We start from the raw sequence: 23,743 nt of genomic DNA, 5'->3' as shown, positions 1-23,743 counted from the left end.
CAGATTTCTCCAGAATTACCCATTTCATCACTTTTCACAGCACTCACCCAATTACATTCATACTTTGTTCAATTGTCTGCCCAACCACCATTGATATGCCTGTGCTTGACAGGATGGCTGCAGCAGCAGAGGGAGGCAGCTGGTGGCTGGTAAATAATTCATCAGGACAGCTGATAGTGCCTCCCCAGGCCCGCCAGCCAGCTCTGGCTCAGGCCCCCTCTCCCTTCCCTTCCCTTCCTACTTCCTTCCGCCCAAACCAGCCTGACCAGCTCTCCTGGTGCCCGCAGCAGCCCCCTGCCCCCACCTGTCCTCCCCAACTTCTCTGGGCACCTGCTGCCCAATTGGGTAGCCCAGCCCCACAAGCAAGATGGCCCTACAGAGCCAGGGTTTGCCCCCCAGTGGGTGGACCCCAGCAAATCCGATGTAAGTACCAGGGTTTGGGAAAGGGCACGGGAGTAGAACAGCTCAAAGGGGTAACTTAACTAGTCTGTATTGAACAGTAGGAGGGGTTGTTGTGGAAGGAGTACTGGATTAGAAGTCAGAGGACATGTGAGTTTAAATTCTAGTTTGACCATTGACTCTTGTATGACCTTGGGCAAGTCACTTAACCCTGATGGACCCTAGTTCTCTCAACTGTAAAATGAGGGGCTGGACTAGATACTCAGATCCCTTCAGGACCAATCCTGTGACCCCCCCCCCCCCCCACCTAGCAAAGGGACAATTCTTCAGGTAAGCATCTGCCCCCTGGTGGAGGTCACAATGACTCCCAGCCTATGGGACGCTGATCAAAGAGGACCCCAACCCCCACCCAGCAGGAATAGTACAACCCTGAGCTGCCATTTTTAAAGGAGACAAATGCTCTAAACCACAAGCAGTCATTTGGCCCTGGGAAGAAAGAGGAATCTCAGACCCTCCTTCCCCATTCCCTCCCCCATTCTGAACTCTGATACAGATTATTCAAGAGTCATAGGTTCTTGGGAGCAAAGTCTGGGTTGGAGGTGGGAATATAGCCCAGTATTGCAGAAAAACCACCCTTTGAGAAGAGAGGTCAGTGAGGTGGGAGGGGATACCCAACCTCCAGGTCACTAGGTCAGGGTTCCATGGATTTCATGGGAATCTAAACAGACTGGGAGCCAAATGGAGGTGTAAGAATCCTGAAAAGTAGTTCAGTAGAATGAACCCTGGATTTTGGAGAGAGAGAGAAACCATATTTGGCTCTTCCCTTACTGAATATTTGACATGCAGAGAGTCATTTTTTTATCTTTTGACCTCAGTTTCCCCATCTGTAAAAAAGATGAGATTGGGCTAGTTGATTTTTATGATTCATTAAAGCATTAAATTCTATAAACTCTGAGTTATCCAAGGTTTCATAGGGCCCCTTTTACCCATATTCATTTCCCTGGCCTTGGGTTGAATGAGCTCCTCTCCCTTTCCTTGACTCCACAGCCCCTGGACTCTTGGTTGGAGGGGAAGGGAGGGCACAAGGGGAGAGGGCTCCAGAGAGGCCTCTCTGGGCCTGTTGAACCCCTGGATATGCTACCTGCATTATTCACAATCTAGAAACCTAGTTGCTAAGCAACGGGGAATCTGATCACCCCAGCAGGGAACTGGCAGGGGAGATCAAGTCCCAGGGGGCATCTTGTTGGGAGAGAGAGGGCCCCCTACAGGGACCTAAGAGAAAAGGCAGATCTTCCCAGAAGACCCAATCCCTCCTGCCTCAGGCCACACCATGGATATATAATTCAGGGGAATGCAGCTGGGGACCTCATCCTGACAAGTAGCTGGCTCAGAGTCAAGAGATCTGGATTTGAATTCCAGTTCTGCCCTTTAGTGTTTGTGTGACTTTGAACAAGTCTCTTTTGTTAGGGGGTCCTTATTTTCCCCTCCTTGTAAAATGGAGAGGGGAGTTGAACTAGGTTACTTGGAACAGTGGTTCTTTTTGTGTGTGTATCTTGTACCCCTTATGGGAACCTGATTCAGTTTTTAAATGCATAGAATACATAGAATTATACATAAAATACATAGAATTGCAAAGAAAATAAATTATATTGAAATAAAGATATAATTTTCTCTTCCAAGTTCCCCTCTGAAATTTATCCCTGGCCCAAGGGCCCCAGGACATGAACCCCCAATGTAGAAATCCTATGACTGCCTTCTAGGTGCCACCCTTCCTAAGGGAGTCCACCAAGGATTCCAGCTCCTTTGTCCTCCAGAGCTCACTAGAAGAGATTCAATCAGTGACTACAGTCTCACTTTCTATGACCCCCCCTGGAAGGTCTAGCCAAGTTCTCAATCATGAGAATGAGTATGATATACTGGAAGAGTGTGGGATTTTTGAATCAAAAGGATCTGAGTTCAAATTCTAACTATTATTTACTAGCTGGATGACTTTGATTAAGTCATTCACCACTCTAAGCCTCAGTTTCCCCATCTATAAACTTAAGTGTTTGTTCTAGGTGACTTTTTTTAAGTTAAGTGGCTTGCCCAAGGCCACACAGCTAGGTAATTATTAAGTGTCTGAGGCTGGATTTGAACTCAGGTACTCCTGACTCCAGGGCCTGTGCTCTATCCACTGTGCCACCTAGCTACCCCCTAGATGACTTTTAAAGCTCCTTCTAGTTCTAAACCCTCTGTACTACAGACCATGATCATTCCTAAAGAGAAGGGAAGCAACAATTCTCATTTCATCCTTCCATGCCAGGATCAGAATCTACCCTGAAACCTTTGCCTTCAAGAGGTTGGGGAATAAGCTATATCTCCAAGTCATTATGATAAGATCAGAGATATGATTCCTTTGAGAAGAGGCAAAGGGGTGTATACAAATCCATAATCTTATCCTGTAAAAGCTAGTCAGGATCCAGAGGTAGTCCCTCAGTGTCTTCAGTCCAGGAAGCAAACAGATTGGTATTATAAAGGGTTCCTCCACCTTTAGGACCTCAAACATGGGTCCTAATATACATCATACCAGTGGTGTTCCCAGGAGTCCCAGAGAGTAGGAAGAATCAGAATATTCTGAAGCCTTAGAAATATGGACATTTTCCTGACCATGTTATCTTTGTGAATTACCCTCTGACCTCAGTTTCTTTATCTGTGAAATTAGAGAATTGGACTAAATTATTTCTAAAAATCTTTCCAACTCCATTATTCTCTGATTATAGGGTTTATAGTCAGAATGAGTCTGGGTGTCATTCAACATATTTTCATCTAAGCACCCATTGGGTGCAAATTACTGTGTTGGCCACCATGGATAGCTGGAAGAAATGAAAATAATCCCTGACCTCAAAGAGTTTGCTTATAGTCTCCTGAAGAGGTACAAAAAGACAAGACAGTCAATAAACATTTATGAAGCACTGGACTAAGAGCTAGGGATATAAAGAAAAGCAAAAGATAGTCTCTGTCATCAAGGTGCTTATAGTATAGTAGAGGAAACAACCTACAAACTGATTATGTTCAATCAAGTTATATACTGAATACATTAGAAATGATCAGCAGAAGCAAGGCACTAGCATTAAGAGGATCTGGAAAACCTTGCTAGAGAAGGTGAAGTTTTAGCTGGCAGTAAAAAGAAAAGTGTGTAAATGATCATTTGAGGAGGAAGGATCCTAGGATACCAGATTAAGAAATGGAAGAAACCTCAGAGGTCTTCTAAACCAAAAATGTAAAATTCAATAATGGGAAACTGGCACCACTAAAGAGTACATAAGAGGGGTGGCTAGGTGGCACAGTGGATAGAGCACCGGCCCTGGAGTCAGGAGTACCTGAGTTCAAATCCTGCCTCAGACATTTAATAATTACCTACCTGTGTCATCTTGGGCAAGCCACTTAACACCACTGCCTTGCAAAAAAAGAAAATAAATAAACTAAAGAGTACATGAGAATTTTGGTAGGTTACATATTGTAACATAAGGTTACAGTCCTGAAAGGATGACTTAGAAAAGCCCAAATTAACATTATCAATGTTGTATTGTATCTTTCTTTATTTGGTTAAATATTTTCCAGTTATATTTTATTTTATTTTTGTTTTAAAATTTATTTTAATCTTTTCCCCAATTATATTTTATCTTATTTTGATTTTTTAAATTTGTTTCATCTTTCCTCCAATTATATTTTAATCTATTTTGACTCACTCTCAGAAGTGTTGTGGGTCCTGTGTTTGACACCTCCTTTTTTTTAAAATGAGGGACCTGTACCCCAAACAGATTAAAGAACTTACACAACAACATGGGGGTAGTAAGTAGAAAAATCAGGATTCGAACAAAAATATCCTTATTTCATATCTAATGTCTTGTCCACTTTTTCACACCCAAAATAAACTAACCATACAACTTGACTTCAGGTAGGTCATGAGCTGAGCCCTAAAGAAAGATTGGGATTTTCAAAGATGATGTTGCAGAGGAAATATATTTCAGGAGTTTGAGACATGTTGTTCAGGTGCCCCAAGGATGGAGAGAGAATGTCTTGTAATGGGAATAATCATTAGGCCAGTCTGGCTAAAGCTTTAAGTGAGTATAAGGCAGTAATGGGAAATAGGATTGGAAATGTAATATGGGAAAAAATTATAAGAGGTTTTAAATGTTAGGCTAAAAAGTTTGTAGTTTATCCTAGAGGCAAGAGGGAGTCTCTAAAGAACCTTGAAAAGAGAAAGGTCCTGGTCAGATTCGAGCCTTAGGATAGTAATAACAATAACAACACCAATAATTAGCATTTATACAGTGTTTTAAAGCTTTTGAAGTACTTTAGAAATATCATCTCATTTGATCCTCACAACAATCCGGAGAGTCAGGTGCTATTATTATCCTCATTTTATAGATGAGGAAACTGAGGCAGAGGGAGCTACAGGAATCACACAGTTAGTAAATATCTGAGACCGAATTGGAAGAACTTCCTAACTCCGAGTCCTGTGTGATATCTGCTGGGGCATTTAATTTACTCTGTTGCTGTGTAGTTGGAATTGAGGGCAGATTATAATGGAAGCCAGGAGTCCAATTAAGAGGCTATTGCAATCCCTTAGAATCTAAGGCTTAGATGAAACGTGATGAAGATGAACTAGAGTGTTAGTTGGAAGTGGAAAGATGTGGACAAATATGAGAAAAGTTGTGGAAGTAGGAACAAGACTTGGCAACTGATTTGTTTAAGGAGGATGAGATGAGGCAGGAGGAAAGAGATAGAGATGCTGCGACTTTAGGGGAGATGGTGCCCCCAGTGGCAAGAGGAAAGGAGGCAAGCTAAGGGGAAAGGGACTGATTTCCTTTTGTATATGTTAAGTGTGAAATGCCTGTAGGACATTCAGCTGGAGTTGGAACATGAGACTGGAGTTTAGGTGAGAAACCAAGGCTGGAAATCATCAGTATAGAGCTAACTGAAATGGAAGTGATGGAATCATTGAGAGAGGGGATAGAGAGAGAAAAGTTAAGGATCTGGACAGATCATTGAAGGACACCAATAATTAGAGATGGAATATGGATGACAACATGGGTATAGCAAATGGAGAAGAAATCAAACAACCCTGTTTGTTTTATTTTATTAATGTTTTATTGTTGCTAAAAAAGGGACAGGACAGCTAACTGAAGCAGAGGATAGCACACCAGCCCTGGAGTTAGAAGAATCTGAGTTCAAATACTGCCTTAAACTCTTACTAGCTGTGTGAGCCTGGGCAAGTCACTTAACCCTGATTGCTTCCAAAAATGTAAAAATTAAAAAAAAAGACAGGTCCTAAAATTCTTTCCCTCCCTAATAAAAACCCTCCTTTGTAACAAAGAAGTATGTTTAGGTAAAACAAACAATTAGCCACATCTGCCCTATTCTGCTCTGTGCTCTATTCTGCAATCAAGTTCACTATCTTTTTACCAAACAGAGGAATGGGTGTTTCATCATCAGGTCACTAACGCCAAGATTTGATCATTTCACTAATCGAAGCTCTGATGGCTCTTAGTTCCCTTCCTTTCCATCATTGTGAGCATTGTGTATATTGTTCTGTTGGTTTTGTTTGCTCTGATCCGCATCAGTACAAACAAGTCTTTGCAACTTTCTTGGGATTCCTTCTTTATTTCAGTAAGTAAGCATTTTTTAAGTTCATAGTGTATACTGGACACTTTGGTAAATGCTAGAGGATGAAAAAAAGGTTCTTAAAGCACTTACATTGGGGGGAGAGAAAACAGGAGAGAGAGACAGAGAGGAAATATCTCAGGGAAGAAAGACCTCATACCTGGGTGGGGCAGAAGAAACCTACTTTAGAAAGGGAGAATTAAGTTGAACCTTAAAGGAAGCCAGGTAAACTAGGAACTAGAGGTAGGAGGAAGGGCACTCTAGATTTTGGATACAGCAAGGAAAAAGGTAGAGAATCAGGAGATGGAATGTATGGTGTAAAAAAGAGCATTGAGGTCTTTGTAGCTGTATTGTAGTTTATGTGAAGGGGAGTAAAGCATAACAAGTCTAGCAATATAGGAAGGACCCGGATTGGGAAGACCTTTATTTGCCAGAGGGCTCTATGTCTGATTTGGAAGGTAATAGGGAGCCTCTGGAATTTGTGTAGATAGAGCATCAGTCCCGTAGTCAGGAAAACTCATCTTCATGAGTTCAAATTCAGTTGCAAACACTTAGTAGCTGAGTAACCCTGGGCAAGTCACTTAAGCTTGTTTGCCTTAGTTTCCTCATCTAAAAGTGAATTGGAAAAGGAAATGACAAACTATACCCCTATTCTTGTCTTGAAGAATCATACATTATTGAATAACAAAATGCTTTAGGAAAATCATTTGGCATCTAAGTGGAGGATGAATTAAAGCAGGATGGCTTCCTACAGAAAGTCCAATAATAAGGCAATTGTAGAATCCCATGTTAGAGGCCCATACAAGGATGATGATTATGCAAATAAAGAGAAGGTGACATGTATAAGAGATATAAAGGGAAAAATTACAAGATTTGACAACAGATGTCCAATGTGTGTGATGAATGAGAATAAGAAGTCCAGGATGACACATTCCAATGTTTCTAGACAGTAAGATTGAGAAGATAGTGATGCCCCTGACAGTAAGAAATATGGAAGAAAAAAAGACTTAGGATAGGAGGTGATGAAATCTGTTTTAGACATTTGGGATTTGAGATACTTATGGAATATCCAATTTGAGATGTTTAGAAAGCAGTTGATAGTTAGAGATGTAGTACTGTTGCTTAACCTAAGTAGGGGGTCTATATATAGATCTGGAAATCATCTGGATAGATAGGATCATCGAACTCAAGGGAACTGATAAATTTTCCAAATAAGAAAGAATTGAGTAAAAAGAGACTAGAGCCTAGAACAGAGACTTGGGAGACACTCATGGTTGGTGAAAGTGATGATGAACAACCAGGTAAGGGAGTCTGAGAAATGATTAGAGAGATAGGAGTACCAAGAGAAAGATCTATGGGGGGAATTCAAAAAAAGAGACTCTCTAGGAGGTGATTCACAGTATCAAGTGCTGCAAAAAAGTCAAGAAGGATGTTTGGAGAAAAGGCTGTTAGATTTGATAAATTCACTTCTTTGATGAGAACAGTTTCAGTGGAATGATAAGGTCTGAAGACAGATTGCAGAAGTGAAGAAGCATGAAACAAGAAGAAACTGAGGTACCAAGAAGAGGGAAGCAGATATATAAGTTAACTGATAGGCATGATATGGTTTAATGAGGATTTAATAATGATGGAGGGGGGCAGTGTTTGTAGGTATCAGGGAAAGACCCAGAAGATAGGAAGAGAGTGAAACTAAGAAAAATTGGAAATGATTAGAGGGGAGCAATTTCCTGGAGAAGTAAGTATAGGACAGGATCATGGGGGCATGTAGAGGGGAATGACCTTGTCAAAGCAAAGGGCCACTTCCTTATTCAAGACCAGAGTAAAAGAGGAGATAGTTAGGGGGAAGATATCTCAGTGAGGTGAGATGAGAAGAAAGATAGGAGGGGGAGCTATCAGCAAATATCTTCAATTTTTTTCTTATGCCATAAAAATATTCCATTACATGCCTATAGTAAAATTAATCATCTATTTCCCCAATGAATGAGCATTCACTTTGTTTCTAGTTTTTAACTAATACAAAAAAAACCCCTGCTATAATTATTTTGTTTTATATAGGATCTTTCTCTTGGTCTTAAACTTCCTTGTGGTATATACTATACCTCATAGTGATATTGCTGGGTCAAAAACTTCAATTAGTTTAGCCTTTTTTTTGCCTTCAATTTAATCCCACAAACACTTTTTAAAATACATTTTACTGATGTCTTTTGTTTTTATAATACCTACATTTCCCAAGATAACCCTTACCTCTCCCCAGCTATCCTTTTATAACAAAGCATAAAAAAGAAGAAAATATAGCAAAATAGGTCATTACATAAAAATAGTCTGATATCATCTGGAGTGTTCCACACTCATAGTCCTCTACCTCTACAAAAAAAGGGGAGGAGATTGCATTCTTATGTCTCTTTTTGGGGGTCCAGGTTGGTTAATTTCATATCATTGCATTTAATTTCAATGGTTTTGTTGCTGATCTTTTCAGTAATGTTCTTTTAGTCATTGCATATATTGTTTTCTTGGCTCTGCTTACCTCATTTTGCATCATTTCCTATAAGTCTTTTCATCTTTCTCTATATTCATCATAGGCATAATTTCTTACAGCATGCTAATATTCTACTAGCACAATTTGTTTAGCCATTTTTCAAATCATGAGCATCTATCTACTTTGTTTCCAATCTTTTTCTATACTACAAATATTCCTATAAAATTTTTGACATCAATGGGGCCATTCTTTTTATCGTTGATCTGTTTGGGATAGATGCCTAGTAGTGCAATACCCAGGTCTAAGGGGTAGACATTCTGGCCACTCTCCTCCAATATTTCTAAATTTTTTCTCAACTGACCTGCCGACTTCACAGTTCCACCACCAACGCATGGTGTGCCAGTCTTTTTAATCTTAATTATTTCCAACTTTTGTTTTCTTTGACAATTAGATGTGAAGTAAAAGTTCAGAGTTCTTTTGCTTTGCATTTTTCTTATTGATAGTGAATTGAAATGTGTTTTTTTTTTTATGTGGGTCATTGATTTTCCCTCATTTTTTTAAAAGAAGAAATTGATGCTTAAAGAGTTTAAGTAAATTGCTCAATATCACCCTAGAGATTTAGGGTTCTGTGGTCCCCCCCCAAAAAAATCCAATGCTCTTTGTACTATGTGTTGCCCTTCCTGAGCAGAGGAAAGAGATCGACACTCCACACCTCTATTCTCAAGTTCCAAAGACACTCATTGGCTAGACCAGGGAAAACAGTCAAGGCGACCTTGGCTAGTTCCTGGGGATGCTGAGCAGGGCCAGGACTCAGGAATTATGTCATTCAGCTACTTGGAAAGAGGTTGAGGGCATGAAATTCTTCAATCGTCCATCTCCGGTCCCTTCTCCACCTCCCCCAAGCTTCACCCCAACTTTCTCTTTATCTCTTTGCAGGCCCATGGTCGAGAGCGCCCTCTACCGACAGCGGCTGGAGGTCATTGCTGTAAGTGACCGAGCGCGCTCTGGCCCCTCCCGGAGGCTTCGGGGACAGTTCGAACCCCGCTCTCAGCTCCCCTCCGCGAAGCCTGCCGCCCGCCCTGAGCCTGGGACCGCAGCCCCTGTCCGCGCCCCGTCCCCATTCCTGTTCCCACGGGGTTCTGCGCCCCATCCCCTCCTGGGGGAATGGGCTGAGGCTGGACCGACTCACCTCTGGAGTGAGTGAGCGAGCAGCGCCTCCAGCCCCCAAGTGCCCCCTTCCGGATCCCCCAAACCTTCATCTCCTTCCTTCCACTCTCCTACTTTTCTCCTGTCCCCCAATACCCCATCTCTCCATTCCTTGATTCTCCCATTCCACACGGCCAGCTTCCCTGTCCTCAGGTCCTCATCTCCCCAAACTCCATCCCAAACCTTTTCCCAATGCTCTCCTTCCATCCCGATCCCCCAACTCCCATCCTCCCCCAGGCTAATTCGTCCCTGCTCTCAGTCCTCCTTAACCTGTCGCCCAGTCCCCCCCATCTCTACTTTGCCCATTCCCCCGTCCCTATGCTCTCCATCTCTCCATCTCTCTTGTTCCCCTTTTCTTCTCTTGAAGGACCCATTCTCGACCTCGCCACTCCCTCCTCCCCATCCTCCGGTGCTCATCACCATCCTTTTCTGCCCAGCCCCTGATCTGCACCCCCCCACACACACACACACAAATACCCCAGGTCTCTAGTCCTCATTGTCTCCCTTTCTTCATTCTCTCACCCTCCTGGCCCCCACCCCCAGTTTCCACCCTCTCTCAGTCTCCCGCCTCTGGCAGAGAGCCGCAGGATCCGGCCCCGGGGCGCGGCCAGCACCACCCCTTCCCCTCTCCTTCACCCCCGCCCTCCCCAGAACTGCTGAGTCAGCGCCTCCCAGCCCACCCGCGCATCCCCCGCACCCTCAGCAGGTCTCAGCTCTTCCCAGACCCCGAGGAGGCTTTCCCTGTCCCCTGCCCCGCCCCTCCCTCGCCCCCAGCCCTCCAGACATCCCCGGGTTGCTCCTCCGAGGCAGAGGGAAAGAAGGGAGCCCGAGTGGGAGGCTCAGGTGGGAGCGATCCCTTGTCCTGTCTCCGCTGGTCTGGCTAGGCTGGCCTCTGTTGGGCTCCACGGGGCTGAGATGGGCTAGCCTGGGCTGGGCTCTCTCCCTCCTGCCTTGGACTGGGTCGGGCTGGGCTTTCTTCTGGGCTAGGCTGGGCTGGGCAGGGCTGGGCGCCTCCTCTGGGCCGCCACAGTCCGGACTTGCTTCGCTCTGAGCAGGAGAAGCGGCGGCTTCAAGAACAGATCAGCGGAGCGCAGAGGGAGCTGGAAGAGGAGAAATTGAGGGTGCAGCGACTGAAGGTGGGGAGAGTCCTGACTGTCCCAGTCCCGGGATGGTCAGTGAAGGAGTGCCTTCCTTGGCGGGGTCAATGAGGGAAGGCATCTGTGGTGGCAAACAAAGACAGAAAGATCTGTGCCTGTGGGAGGGGGCAGTGGAAGAGGGGGGTGTGTCTCAGCGTAGGGGTGGGGTTGAGGAAGGGTCTGGGGTGGGGGTACTCTGTTGCAGCCTTGTGGGGGGGGCGGTGGCTTGTCCAGTCTTTGATTGGGTTCTCACCTTCCTCTCTCTCTGCCCTCCCCCAAGAGGAAGTCCCTTCGGGAGCGATGGTTGATGGATGGGACAGCTGAGGGACCTGAGGTCACTGAACCAGAGGCGGATCCCCATTCCCCCCAGAATCAGGCCCAGGCCAGAATCCAACACTTGGAAGACAGTCTGTTCACGTAAGGGTCTGGGGGAAGGGTTCTGTTATTAAATGGCCACCTGGTCCTTGAGTTCATGTTCATAACTGGGCCCTGCCCTTGCCTTTGGCAGATCAAAAATAGTGAGGTGCATTGAACTAGGATGTAGGCTGGGAGCCAGCTTTGCCACTAACTACCTTGGGCAAGTCCCTTCCCTTTCCCTTGCCCTTTCCCTTTCCCTTTTCCTTTCCTTTCCTTTTCTTCTCCATCCCTTCTCATCCTTTTCCTTCCCTTCCTTTCCCTTCTCTTCCCCCTTTTCTTCCCTTTCCTTCTCCTTCCCTGCCCTTTCCTTTCCTTTGCCTCAGTTTCCTCATCTTCAAAATGAATAGGTGGATTGGATGACCTTTCAGAGGGTGATTCATGAGCCTATAAAGGCAGGTCATTTGGGGTATGGCTCTGGGATACTGGGAGGGGAGGTTGGACACATGGGTGCCATTTATTGGAGGGGGATGTTAGAAGACCAGATACCTGACTTCCAATAGCAACCTCTTCCTCAGACTCCAGTCACAACTCCAGTTACTACAGAGTGCATCGACAGGTGCCCAGCACAAGACTTCTGCCTGGCCCACCTGGCGCCGACAGGTGAGAAAGAACAGGGTAAAAAAGTTGTCTATTTTTTTGAGGGAGAGAGAAGGGGTAAAATATACCAGGTGTCTATGAAACTATGCCCTTTGAACAACATTCAACAATGGTGTATCATTGAGCACTAGATGTGATTCTTCCATTAGTAGCTGTATGACTTTAGCCACATTACTTTCCCTCTTTGAGTCTCAGCTTCCCAACCTGTAAAATGCATGGGATCAATGAGGGTCCACAAAGATCTAACTAAGCTAGAAAGTTGGGTAGAGATGAATATGAAGTCTTGTACTTGGGTTCTAAAAAAAATGAACTTCAAAAGTATAAAATGGGAGAAACAGAGAAGCAGAATAATAGTTTATCAGAAAACAGACTAGAGGCTTTAATGAGATTTGGGCTGCACTAAGAGAAACATATAATCTAGGAACAAGACAGTTCTACTATACTCTACCCTGTTCAGAGTTCTAGGTAATGAATTTTAGGAAGGTGATTGATAAGCTCTAAATCACCCAGAGAAGAGCAGTCAAGATGGTGAAGAGTCCAAGGTAATGTAATATAAAGACCAATACAAAGAACTAGGGTGTTTAATCTGGAGAATAAGAGATTTAAGTGCTAATTGGTATTTAACAACCAGTTCTCCAACTGTGTATGTATGTATATGTATTTGTATACATCTGCCTACTACTCACAATTCTTGCTTAATCTGAATAATGAACATTTCTCCATCATTTTCTTAAGTTTAGAAATTAAAAAACCAATAAATCAATCCTTGATTTATAGCATTTGCCAATTTCTGAGGTGCAAATGTTCATGCTGAAAATTTTAACAATTCTGGCTCATGCCAGAACCTCTCTACAGGTTTAAGGTCTTGAAAGGTGGTCACATGGAAAAGGGATTAGACTTGTTCTAAACTGGCCCTAGAGGACAGAGGTGGGTACAATGAGAGGAGGCTATTCCAAGGCAGATTTCAGCTCAGATGTTAGGAAAAAACTTCCTAGTAATCAGTTATTTAGAAGTGAAATGAGCTGCTTCAGAGAAACAGATTGACTCTCACTAGGGATCATCAAAGACTGAATATGATTACTTCTCAGAGATGATGTAGAAGGAATTCCTAGTAAGAGCTGCCTATTCTTCCCTTCACATCTCACATCATGTAGATATCTTTCCCCATTCACTCCTTCTTCCCTTTCTCACAAGTGATCTCATAGAACATCTTCTCCAGCAGTTCTCTTCCAGATCTTTTTTTTTGAAAGCCAAGGGGGTTAAGTGGCTTACCCAAGGTCACACAGCCAGGTAATTATTAAGTGTCTGAGGTCAAATTTGAACTGAGGTCCTCCTGACTCCAGGGCTGGAGCTCTATCCACTGTGCCACCTAGCTGCCCCTCCTCCAGATTTTAAAATTCAGTCTTTCCCTGCTGACTAGATGCTTCCCTGTCATCTACAAATAAACCAAGTTTTTCCTTTGTCCTTAAAAAACTCTCAGCTCTGTCCATCCCTACTCTGATCTACCTTTCCTGGCTAGAGAAAACAATTCACAATCGGTGCCTTCATTTCCTCTCCTCTCATTCTTTTTTAAACTCTCCTTTTGATTTCATCATTCAAATGAAACTACTTTCTCCAAAGTGACCAATGACTTTTTAATTGCCAAATTTAATGACTTATTCTTGATGTTCATCCTTCTTGACTTTTCTGAACCTCTTGACACTTATCACTCACCCTCTGTCTCCTTTATGCTACTATTCCTCTAGATTTACATGACACTGTTCTTTTCTGATTTTCTTTTTTTATCTATCTGATCTTTTCTCTCTCCTAATTAAGCCTGAGTGCTCTTCAGTGCTTTCCTATCCTATGCCTCTCTCTCTCTCTCTCTCTCTCTCTCTCTCTCTCTCTCTCTCTCTCTCTCTCTCCTCTCTTTCCCTCTCCCTTGGTAATCTCATCAATATCCTTGAATTCAATTATCATCTCTATGCTTTATATTCTAGAATATTCTCCAGTCTATTCCTCCAAATCCTAACCCCTTTCTTGATCTCTGCTCTTTTTTTCTGAATGTTATTTTATTTTTTTCAGTTATATACAAAGCTAATTTTCAGATTCATCTTTTTGTGAGATTTTGAGTTTCCTCTTTTTCTACCTACTTTCCCATTCAGTGGTGAGTTATCTGATATTGGTTATACACATACATGTTTAACATATTTCTATATTAGGCATGTTGTGAAAAGAATCAAAAAAAAGTTTTAAAAAGTGAAAATAAGTATGCTTTGTTGATCTCCACTCTTGCATCATCAAGAGTTAACTATTGGTCATCTTGAATGTTCAAAACTGAACTCATTTTCTTGCCCACTCAATTCTCCCCTCTTCTTAATTTTCCTATTACTGTCAAGATCATAGTCAACCTCCCAATCACCAAGTTCCCAAGCTAGGTGTCATATTTAACTACATGATCTCTCTCACACTTCATAACCACTTTTGTTGCTAAATACTGTCAACCCTACTAACACAATGGTAATCTACTTTAATTTCTCAAACATGACTCCAAGGCTTTTTACTGACTTTCATATATACCCAGAATGCTCTTGCTATTTGTCCCTATACTTCCTGGCTTCATTCAAATCTCAACCAAAATTCCTCTTTCTTCGAAAAGTCTTACCCCGTCTCTTTTTTAAAAAAATATTTCATTTGGTTTTTTTCCAACAACATGCAATGGTATAATGCCATTTCTTTCAATGTTAGTACCTTCCCTCTGAGATTGCCTCCAATTTACCCAAAATGTTGATATAAGTGGGGCAGCTAGGTCAATACAGGAATATGAATTGGGAAAACCTGAGTTTAACTCTTGTCTCAGACAATCATTAGCTGCTTGACTCAGGCAAATCACTTTCCACTATCAGTCCAAGAAAGAAAAGGTCATCGAGTAGGTCAGGTGCCAAGCACAGGCCTAAGTGCTAGAGATAAAAAGACAAAAGTATCTGTGCCCCCCATGAAACTTGCATCCTAACTTGGGGACCAGATATAGATGTAAATGCCTATAGATATTGGCAAAATGAATGCAAAGTAGGGCAGGAAGAACACTAGGACCCAGCAGAATCAGAATGGCATCATGTGGAAGGTTATGCTTGGGTTGAGTTTTGAGGAGTCAATCAGTTAATAAGCCTTTATGAAGGTCAACTGTATACCAGAAACTATACTAAGTTCTGGAGAATAGAAAGAAAGTTGGGACTTAAGATGGTTCTTGGAAGGTGGGTACAGTTTGATCTTTAAGTTATCTTTAGGAATCCAAGTCCTTAAGTTGGATCATAAGTCAGAAGTAGTAAGGCAGGGTAGAATGAGCCCAGGACATAAAAGACTGAGGACCTGATTTCAAGTTCTGACTGCCATTTATCATCTCTGTGGCCTTGGACAATTCTCTATTTGGATTTCAGTTTCTTTATCAAAAAAAGAAGAAGCTAGGTTAGATGAATTCTAAGAACTTTGTCTCTGTCTCTGTGTGTGTATGTGTGTGTCTTTCTCTGTGTGTGTATTTCTCTGTCTTTCTGTGTGTCTGTTTCTTTTTTCTGTCTCTAGGTGTCTCTGTGTGTGTGTGTGTGTGTGTGTCTGTCTGTCTGTCTTTCTCTCTCTCCCTCTCCCTCTCCCTCTCGCTCTGTGTGTATCTTTCTCTCTGTCTTTCTGTGTTTGTGTTTCTCTGTCTCTATATCCTTCTGTGTGTGTGTGTGTGTGTGTGTGTGTGTGTGTGTCTTTCTGTATGTGGATATTCTCTTTCTTTCTATGAGTCTTTCTCTGTGTATGTGTGTCTTTCTGTCTGTTTCTTTCATAGGTAGATAGATATCTTCCTCTGTGTGTCTTTCTCTCTATCTGGTTTCCATCTGTCTGTTTCTTTCTGTCTTTCTTTCTGACTCTATGGAGCAAGGACACTTAGTAAGTTGACATGGAAGAAGGGTTATACAGAAAACACCAAAATCAGTGTGATTGGGTCAGAGATTGGTGGAAGATAACGGGGAAGATGAAGATGGAAAGATAGGTTGAACCCAAATAATAAAGGGCCTTGAATGCCAGGATGTGTAGTTTGATCTCAGAGATTTTGGGGAGCCCTGAAAGAGAATTGTGGTCAAAATGAGACTCTAGAAAGATAAGTCTGATGCTTTCAAAAGGAAGAATTGGAAGAGAGGAGACTGGAGAAAGAGAGATAAATTAGAAGGCTACTTACTAATGTCTAAGTAAGGGGATATGAGGTTCAGAATTAGGAGGAAGGGGGAACTAGGGTAGGGGACCAAGTTTAACTATAGGATTATATCTATCTCCCTTTCCCTTTAGGTATCCCGATCCCTCTCTCAGACTGCCATGGACCCAGGCCCTGAAGGTGAGTATCTTCATACTTCTTTTTTGGGGAGTCACCCTAGGTTTCAATCCCAGCTGACAAGACTCAAAGTTCCCTAAGACCTATTCATGGGCTTTTTAGCCCAATTCAGCATTTTTAATCAGTAAATTGGATACAGGCACTTGGTAGTATTTTTGACAAATTTGCATATAATACCAAGCTGAGGAGAGCAAACATGTTGGATGAGTCAAAATCCCAAAAGATTTCAATAGGCTAGGATGATGGGTTTGTTCTAATAAAATAGAATTTAACAAAGAAAAATGTGAAATCCTAAAAATACTTTTTAAAAAAGGATGTCAAGATTTGACTAATAATAGCTAACATGCTCTCAGAGACTATTGTAAATATTTAACAACAGACCTCTAAAAAAAGTATTCTCAGAACATACTTTAAAATTTAATCATTACTAAAATGAACTCAATCATTTTCCTAAGTCTACTCAAACACCAAAACAAAAAAGATCAAGCCTTGATTTATAGCAATTGTCTATTTCCAAAGTGTAAATGCTCACACTGAAAATTTAACAACCAACTCTCTTAAGTTAAAGATAGTTCCAGCATACCACTAGATCAATATGACCCTCACAGATGGAACTATATAGAAGTTACAAATTATAACTTTATATAACCTTCACAGCAACCTTGTGAGGCAAATAATGTGACTATTATTATTTTCATTTTAAAGATGATGAATAAGGCTTAGAGGGGTGACTTATCCAAGGTCACACCCTGTAGTAATAAGTCAGAGCCAGAGTTTGAACTTAAATCTTCAAGGATCTCAGACATAGATCTGTTTCTACCAAACAAAGGCAACAGTTTTTGTGGAGTAGAAGTTGAGGAGGTAGGTCGAATCTGGGTTATTAGTGGACCTAGAAGCTTAGTGTGAGTCAACAGGAATCAGACTTGGTAGCCCAAACATGTTTGTGTCATCTTAGATCTCATTAATTGAAGCTTAGGTCTAGAATGAGAGAGGTGAGTGTTCTTCTGGTCTTTTTGCCTGGTCTCCCTGGCCTTTCTCCTTAGACAACTATATCTAGAATGCCATATTCAGTTCTGGGCAACCCATTTCTGAAAGGGTATCAGCAAACTATAGGAGGAACCCAAAGTGGGATGGAGAAGAGGAATGATTAGAACTAGAGATACTTATTCCAGAAAAGACTTTATGATGAGAGCTGTTTTCAAATACTTGAAGCAAGTTTTATATAACAGACTTGTTCTGCTTGGCTTAAAGGGCAAAAAATAGGAGCAATATGTGAGGTTGCAAAAAGGTTAGAAGAAGAAAAAAATTAAAACCCAACAACTTCTTAGCATCAGAGCTGTCTGTGAACTGATCCAACCTTTCTGGAGAGCAATTTGGAACTATGCTCAAAGGGCAATAAAAATGTGCATACCCTTTGATCCAGCAATACCACTACTGGTCTATACCCTGCAGAGATCATGAAAAAGGGTAAAAACATCACTTGTACAAAGGTTTTCATTGCAACTCTGTTTGTAGTGGCAAAGAATTGGAAATCAACAGGATATCCATCAATTGGGGAATAGCTGAACAAACTGTTGTATATGTATGTTATGGAACACCATTGTTCTATTAGAAATCAGGAGGGATGGGATTTCAGAGAGGCCTGGAAAGACTTGTATTAACTGATGCTGAGTGAAATGAGCAGAACTTGGGGTGGCTAGGTGGCGCAGTAGATAGAGCACCAGCCCTGGAGTCAGGAGGACCGAAGTTCAAATCCGACCTCAGGCACTTAATACTTATCTAGCTGTGTGGCCTTGGGTAAGCCACTTTAACCCCATTGCCTTGCAAAAACAAAAACATAGAAAGAAATGAGCAGAACCAGAAAAACATTGTACACCCTAACCAAAACATGAGGGTGATGATCAACCTTAATGGACTTGCTCATTCCATCAGTACAATAATCAGAGACAATTTTAGGGGCTCTGCAACAGAGAATACCATCTGTATCCAGAGAAAGATTTTGTTTAAACAAAGACCAAAGACTTCAATTAAAAAAAAAAACATTGACTTATGTACTATGTAATTTTGCTATCTCTATATCTTTTCCTCAAGGATATATTTTTTCTCTCTCAACACATTCAATTTCAATCAAGGCATAACATGGAAACAATGTAAAAGTTTATCAGACTGCCTTCTGTGGGGAGGAGGGAGGAGGGAAGGGAGGGGAGGGTGGGGGAAAAAGTATAAAATTCAAAACTTTACCAAAAAATGATAGGTAGAAACTACTATTGTATATAATTGGAAAACAAATAAATGTTTATATAATAAAAAAAAAAGAAAAGAAAAAAACAATCAGAGTTGTCCCAAGTGAAGTAGGTCTTCTCAGGAAGGAATAAGCTCCCCATTGCTGTAAGTCTTCAAGTGGAGGTTGATGACTATTTACTTGTCAAGAATACTTTAAAGGAATTTCTTACTCAGGTATGGTTTAGGCTCAATGCCCTCTGAAGTCTTTTCCTAAGATGAGACTCTGTGGAAGGCAGATGTGATGCTCCTGACTCACTTATAGGTCTTCCCTTTTCCTGCTCCTAGGCAAGGAAGAGCTTGAGAAACGAGCCTCCCTACCTGTTATGCCAGCAGTATCCATGCCTGATCCCTCTACCTCAAGGATCCCCAAGGAGTTGGGAGAAGAGGCAGCCACAACTCCTCAATCACCAACGGAAGAAGGAGTGTCCACGGCAGATATTGTTGAGGCCAATGGTCCATGCCCAATAACCATCCCTGTAGAGCTGGAGCCGACCCAAAATCAGATGGACACAGCAGAAGATAGAGGCCAAGGCACTGAAGATGGGATAGAAAGTTCTGGGGGAACAATTCAGGGACCAGGCATCATAAAGGTAGAGTGGGAAGGGCTGAGGTTCCTGGAGGAAAGTGCTAGAGAGGTCCCCACATGTATAGAAAAGGGGAAGGCAAAAGAACAGGAGGTTGAAGAAATAGTCTTAGAGGTGATAGGGGACCATCAGGTAACAGGAGACCCAGAACTTCCTGAATGGATAGTCAAGGACAGAAAAGTCCAGGAGGTAGAGGAAATAGTTCTAGAGTCCATGAAGAGTCGGTCAATGAAGGAAGTCCCAGAACTTCCTGAGTGGGTGACCAAAGACAGGGGCATTGTTGAGGTTGTATGGGAGGGACTGGGGGGAACTGATGGCAGTGACATCTCAGAGGAGATGGCTAAAGAGGAGGTAGCAACAGAAAGCCTTGATAGCTCAGGGATGGAGGCCAAAGAGCAAGGTCCTGGGGGGAGTCCTGAGTTGGGAGACCAAGGAGAGGGTTCTTTCATCTGGGTGGAGAGGGTAGTCATCACTGAAGACTGGGAGGAGGTACTAGTTGAGGAAACAGAAGGAATTGCCAAGGAAGCAAAAGTAGACGAGACAGGGGAAACCTTGCAGCCAGGGGGAGGGGAAGAAGGAGAGAAAGAACAGCTGGGAGTGGAAAAAGGAGGGGAAGAAAAGCATTTGGAGACAGAGAAGTTGGGGTCAGAAGGTGAGACAGAGGAAGTATTTCAGAACAATGGAGGGAGAGAGGTACATAGAGAAGCTGAGGAAGTAAAAGGGGATGAGGAACAGTTGGGGGAAGAAAATAAAGGTGAGGGAAAAGAACAGGGGGAGGCAGAGGAAGAAGCTGGGGGAGAGAAGCAGCTTGGAGAAGAGAAAGAAGAAAAAGTGGAGTCAAAGGAGGAGGAGAAGGAGGAGGAGGAGGAGGCAGGAGGGTTAGAGAAGGAAATGCCAGCAGAGAAGGATCCAGGAGGGGAGAAGGGGCCTGACTCTGAGGAGAAAGAAGAGCTGGAACAGGAGATGAAGCAAACTACTGAGAGGGAGGCGGGCCCTGAACCGCAGGCTGAAGAGACTGCATCAGTCCCCGGGGAGCCCCAGGCTCCAGCCTCATCCCTGGAGCAGCTACCAGCCCCTGAAGGAGGGCCTCCAGAACGCCAGCCCCTGCTGCAGCCAGCTGTCCGCACTGTGAATCCCGCTAGCCGCACTGTCAACCCCACGAGCCGCACTGTCAACCCCGCGAGCCGCCCCGTGCCCACGTATGCACCTGCCCAACGGGCTGAGCCCCCACCCGACAGTGAACAGGCCAGTGGCTCCAAGCAGGCATGCCAGTGCTGTGTACTGATGTGAGCCATCCCTCAGCCAGCCGAGAGACCTTGGGAGGCAGGGGGAGCCTGGGGGTGTGAGGCTTCCCCCTCCCATCCTGACCCTGACCTAATCAATCTCACAGCTACCTCGCCCTCCCTTCCACCCTGGGCACAGCCATGGTAGGGGGGCACTGCCCAACCCAACTGGAGTTGACACAAGGCCTAGGGACCGGCCATTACACCCTCAGCCCAGGCAGGACTCTGGAGGTCCTGCTGCCCCTTCGGCCCTCACCCACTGCCTCAGCAGTCCTGGCCTTCCTCCTTTTCCTCTCTCAGCCCCATATCCCCAATGATGCCTTAATACTTGAAAATAAAAAGAACAGAATGACATAGAGGACTGGATTTGGGGGCAGAGAATCTGGGTTCACATTCCAGCTCTATGACTCACCACAATCTGTATGGATTAGTCCCATTCTCTTCCTGGGTCTCAGTTTTCTCACCTATAAAATGAATGACTGCTAAGTTTGTCTTCCTACTGTCCTTTGTGGTGACATCTCAGGGCAGCAGAGACTGCTTCTGCGTGGGCACTTCCTCGATTATAAAAGGAAATGAGTACACTGGGTTATCTCCAAGGTCCCTTTGGAATCTGAATCCTTGGAGCTGTCATCAAGCTGCACAGTAAGAGTGGAAGTCCTCCACCCCTACTCATGGGATCTCAGAATAATAGTAAATAAATAGCTAGCATTTCTTTATAATAAATAACCAGGATCTCTAGAGCACTTTAAAGTTTGCTAAGCACTTTACAGGTATGATCTCATTCTATTCTCACAACTCCACCAGGTAGGAGCTATTATAATTCTTCTTTTATGAATGAGACAACTGAGGCTAAAGGAGATTGATTGAGTGACTTGCCTTTGGTTAACACAGATAGGAAGGGGTTTAGATACTATTTGAACTCAGGTTTCCTGACTTCCAAGTTCACCATGCCACCTAGTACCCTGGGATCTGGAAGGGATCATGCTCCCTCCCTATACAACACCTCCTCAGGCCTTAGTTTCTCTCAATTTAATTCCAACCCCTCTTATTAAGCAGCCTTGTAGGGTAGAAAGAATATTGGGCTAAGAATGAAAAGAACCTGGTTCAAATTCCATCTCTGTCATTACCTGGGTCACCTTTGTCATGTCAATTCACTTCTGTGAGAGACCTCAGTTTCTTCATCTGTAAAATGAAAGGGTTGGACTAGAGGGCTTCTAATCTACCGATCTATGATATTCTTTCTTCTTAAATGCCTCTTACATTGGAGAAGAGGCAAGGATGGAGAAGTCCCAGATCTTACCCTCAGGGATTTTGCAGCCCATTCTGAGATAAGATAGACACACAGATAACTAGAATTTAAGGTCAATGTGACATATAATCTGCATGAGTGAGAGTGGTACAAATGGAGCAGAGAGGAGGGAGGAATCAGTTCCACAGAGGAGGAATCCATCTGAGCTGAGGCTGAAAGAATGGATTAAAATTTAGGGGAGAAAAGTAGAATGGACTGTGGAAACCAAAACCTGGAGAGATAGTGGGAACTTGTGTTTCAGAGATGAAAAGTGAACTATATGTAGGTTGTTGGACATGGGGTGGGGGACAGAGCTGGGCAAAGGTGGGTCAAGATTATAGGGTTTGAGCACCAGGAAGAAGGGTTTGGGTCTTGGTCCCATAGGCAGTGGAGAGGCCATGAAAAACTTGGGGACAGGAGAGAGATGAAATTGAATCCCCTGTTCCAATGTGTGGGTATGTTGAATGAGGAGTGGAGGGCAAAAGAAAGAGAATATTGGGTTTAGGATCTTTGCAACTTGAGGGAGGTCCTTCTCTCTCCACACTTCTGTTTCCTACTCTATTCAAGGAGGGAAGTTGAATTGTTTGACCTCTGAAGTCCCTTCCAGTCATAAACTCTTTGATCCACTGCAGGAAGTCATGTGTTCTTCCAGATTCTCAGAATGATCAGAGGAACATAGCAGAATTTTCTTATGACTCTCCTTGGTGGATGCTATCACCCACATCTTATAATATCCTCCAGGTAGGTCCTATAAGGTTACTCTTTTCAGAGCAGACTAGGACTGAGTGGGGTTGGGAGGTTAAATCCCCAACCTGATTCTAACTAGCTGTATGGCCCTGAGTAAATCTTCTCCCACTTTCTTTGCCCCTTTAGTCTCCATTTCTGTATGATGGGAGATAGAATAGACAAGACAATTTCTAAGTCCCTTCAGGTTTGATGTTCTATGCTTTTGAGACTTGGTCCCCTCCAAAATCAAGGTAACACCTTGATCCTGGACTTGGTTTCTCTACATCATAGATCTAACTTCTTGGCAGAGAGTTTCATAGTCCAGAACTCCTCAAGTGGAGATCTGTGGATTGGGCAGAGTCAGAAGGCCCAGTTCTTCAGGTGTGGGCAGGAAATGTTTCTCATATCCAGAGTCAAGTGGAATGGGAACTTCTGGAGGCTGAGGAGCTGGGGACATTGGAATCTCCACCTCTTCTACCTCTAGGTAAAGGGCATCCTTGGGAGGTGGTGCCTGGGGAAACTCCTAGGGAAGAACAGTGAAGAAGGGAGGCCCTTACTTCTTCCATTTCCCCCACCCCCCACCAAGTGGCCAATCTTCCCCTTCCCACCCTGGGACCCAACATATGACAGATAGACCATCTCTGGTAATTCAGAGAGAGGGAAATTCAAATTCCAAGTTTATAGACTAGGAAGCCCAGCTCTTGGGTTCCCTCTGCTTACCTCTCTCCAAGGCCGTATGCTCTTGCTATTGGAGGGATCAGGGATCCTTTCAGAGACCCAAGGAGGCAGAATTTTGTGACAGAGCTGGAGGCAGCTGACCCAGGGCCAGGGAAAAAAGGTCAATGACACAGTTAAGGTGGTGACATGAAGACATTTTTGCTCTCCACCCAGGATACACTGTACTCTTAGAAATCCAGAATTTCTCTGCCCCAGGGACCCCATGATACAAGCCACACCTTTTCTTCCCTCCCCTCTGGTAGTCCTGACCAGGACCAAATCACCCAGTGCCCTCACCATTTGGAGAACACCAAACCCAGGCAGCAACTCAGCAATAACATGACACAGAACAGCAGGACAATCAGCAGCACTTTCCATTCTTTCAAATTCTTCTCTAGGAGCAAAAGAAGCCAGGGATCAGCTATCAAGACCCAGAGAAATGTGCTGCCTTGTCACATGTGCCTAACCATGCCTCTCCCCCCCACCCCCATCTCTGTCTGTCTCTCAATCTCTCTCTCTCTCTCTCTCTCTCAATCTCTCTCTGTCTCTGTCTCTCATCAAAAAAGATCAGGAAAATGATCCAAGATAGTCACCCCTACTTCCAGTATCTCCAAGGCCCCCAGTATCCTAACTCCCA

At 43.5% G+C, this 23,743-nt stretch overlaps 2 protein-coding genes across 5 annotated transcripts in view; one reads left to right on the top strand and one right to left on the bottom strand.

Moving 5' to 3' along the window:
- Positions 1-266: 266 nt before the first annotated feature.
- On the top strand, positions 267-20,853 carry PALM3 (paralemmin 3). The gene is made up of 7 exons (XM_074203594.1): positions 267-423; positions 9,458-9,506; positions 10,783-10,863; positions 11,144-11,280; positions 11,796-11,880; positions 16,183-16,228; positions 18,794-20,853. The coding sequence occupies exons 1-7, from the start codon at positions 368-370 to the stop codon at positions 20,380-20,382; spliced, it is 2,043 nt and encodes a 680-aa protein (XP_074059695.1). The 5' UTR covers positions 267-367; the 3' UTR covers positions 20,383-20,853.
- Positions 20,276-23,743, bottom strand: part of IL27RA (interleukin 27 receptor subunit alpha) — a 24,995-nt gene continuing 21,527 nt past the window's right edge. For 3 of the 4 annotated variants that reach the window (XM_074203590.1, XM_074203592.1, XM_074203591.1), the window contains 3 exons: positions 23,404-23,500; positions 23,110-23,203; positions 20,276-22,912 (listed from right to left, as the gene is read on the bottom strand). In XM_074203590.1, the coding sequence (XP_074059691.1) occupies positions 22,721-22,912; positions 23,110-23,203; positions 23,404-23,500 (383 nt within the window). In that variant the 3' untranslated portion in view covers positions 20,276-22,720. Of the gene's footprint in view, positions 22,913-23,109; positions 23,204-23,403; positions 23,501-23,743 lie in introns of those variants that run through there. The other variant, XM_074203593.1, reaches the window with a different exon arrangement.

Source organism: Macrotis lagotis, chromosome X (assembly GCF_037893015.1).
Source record: "Macrotis lagotis isolate mMagLag1 chromosome X, bilby.v1.9.chrom.fasta, whole genome shotgun sequence".
Lineage (NCBI taxonomy): Eukaryota > Metazoa > Chordata > Mammalia > Peramelemorphia > Peramelidae > Macrotis > Macrotis lagotis.
This window is presented reverse-complemented; position numbering and strand designations above follow the sequence as displayed.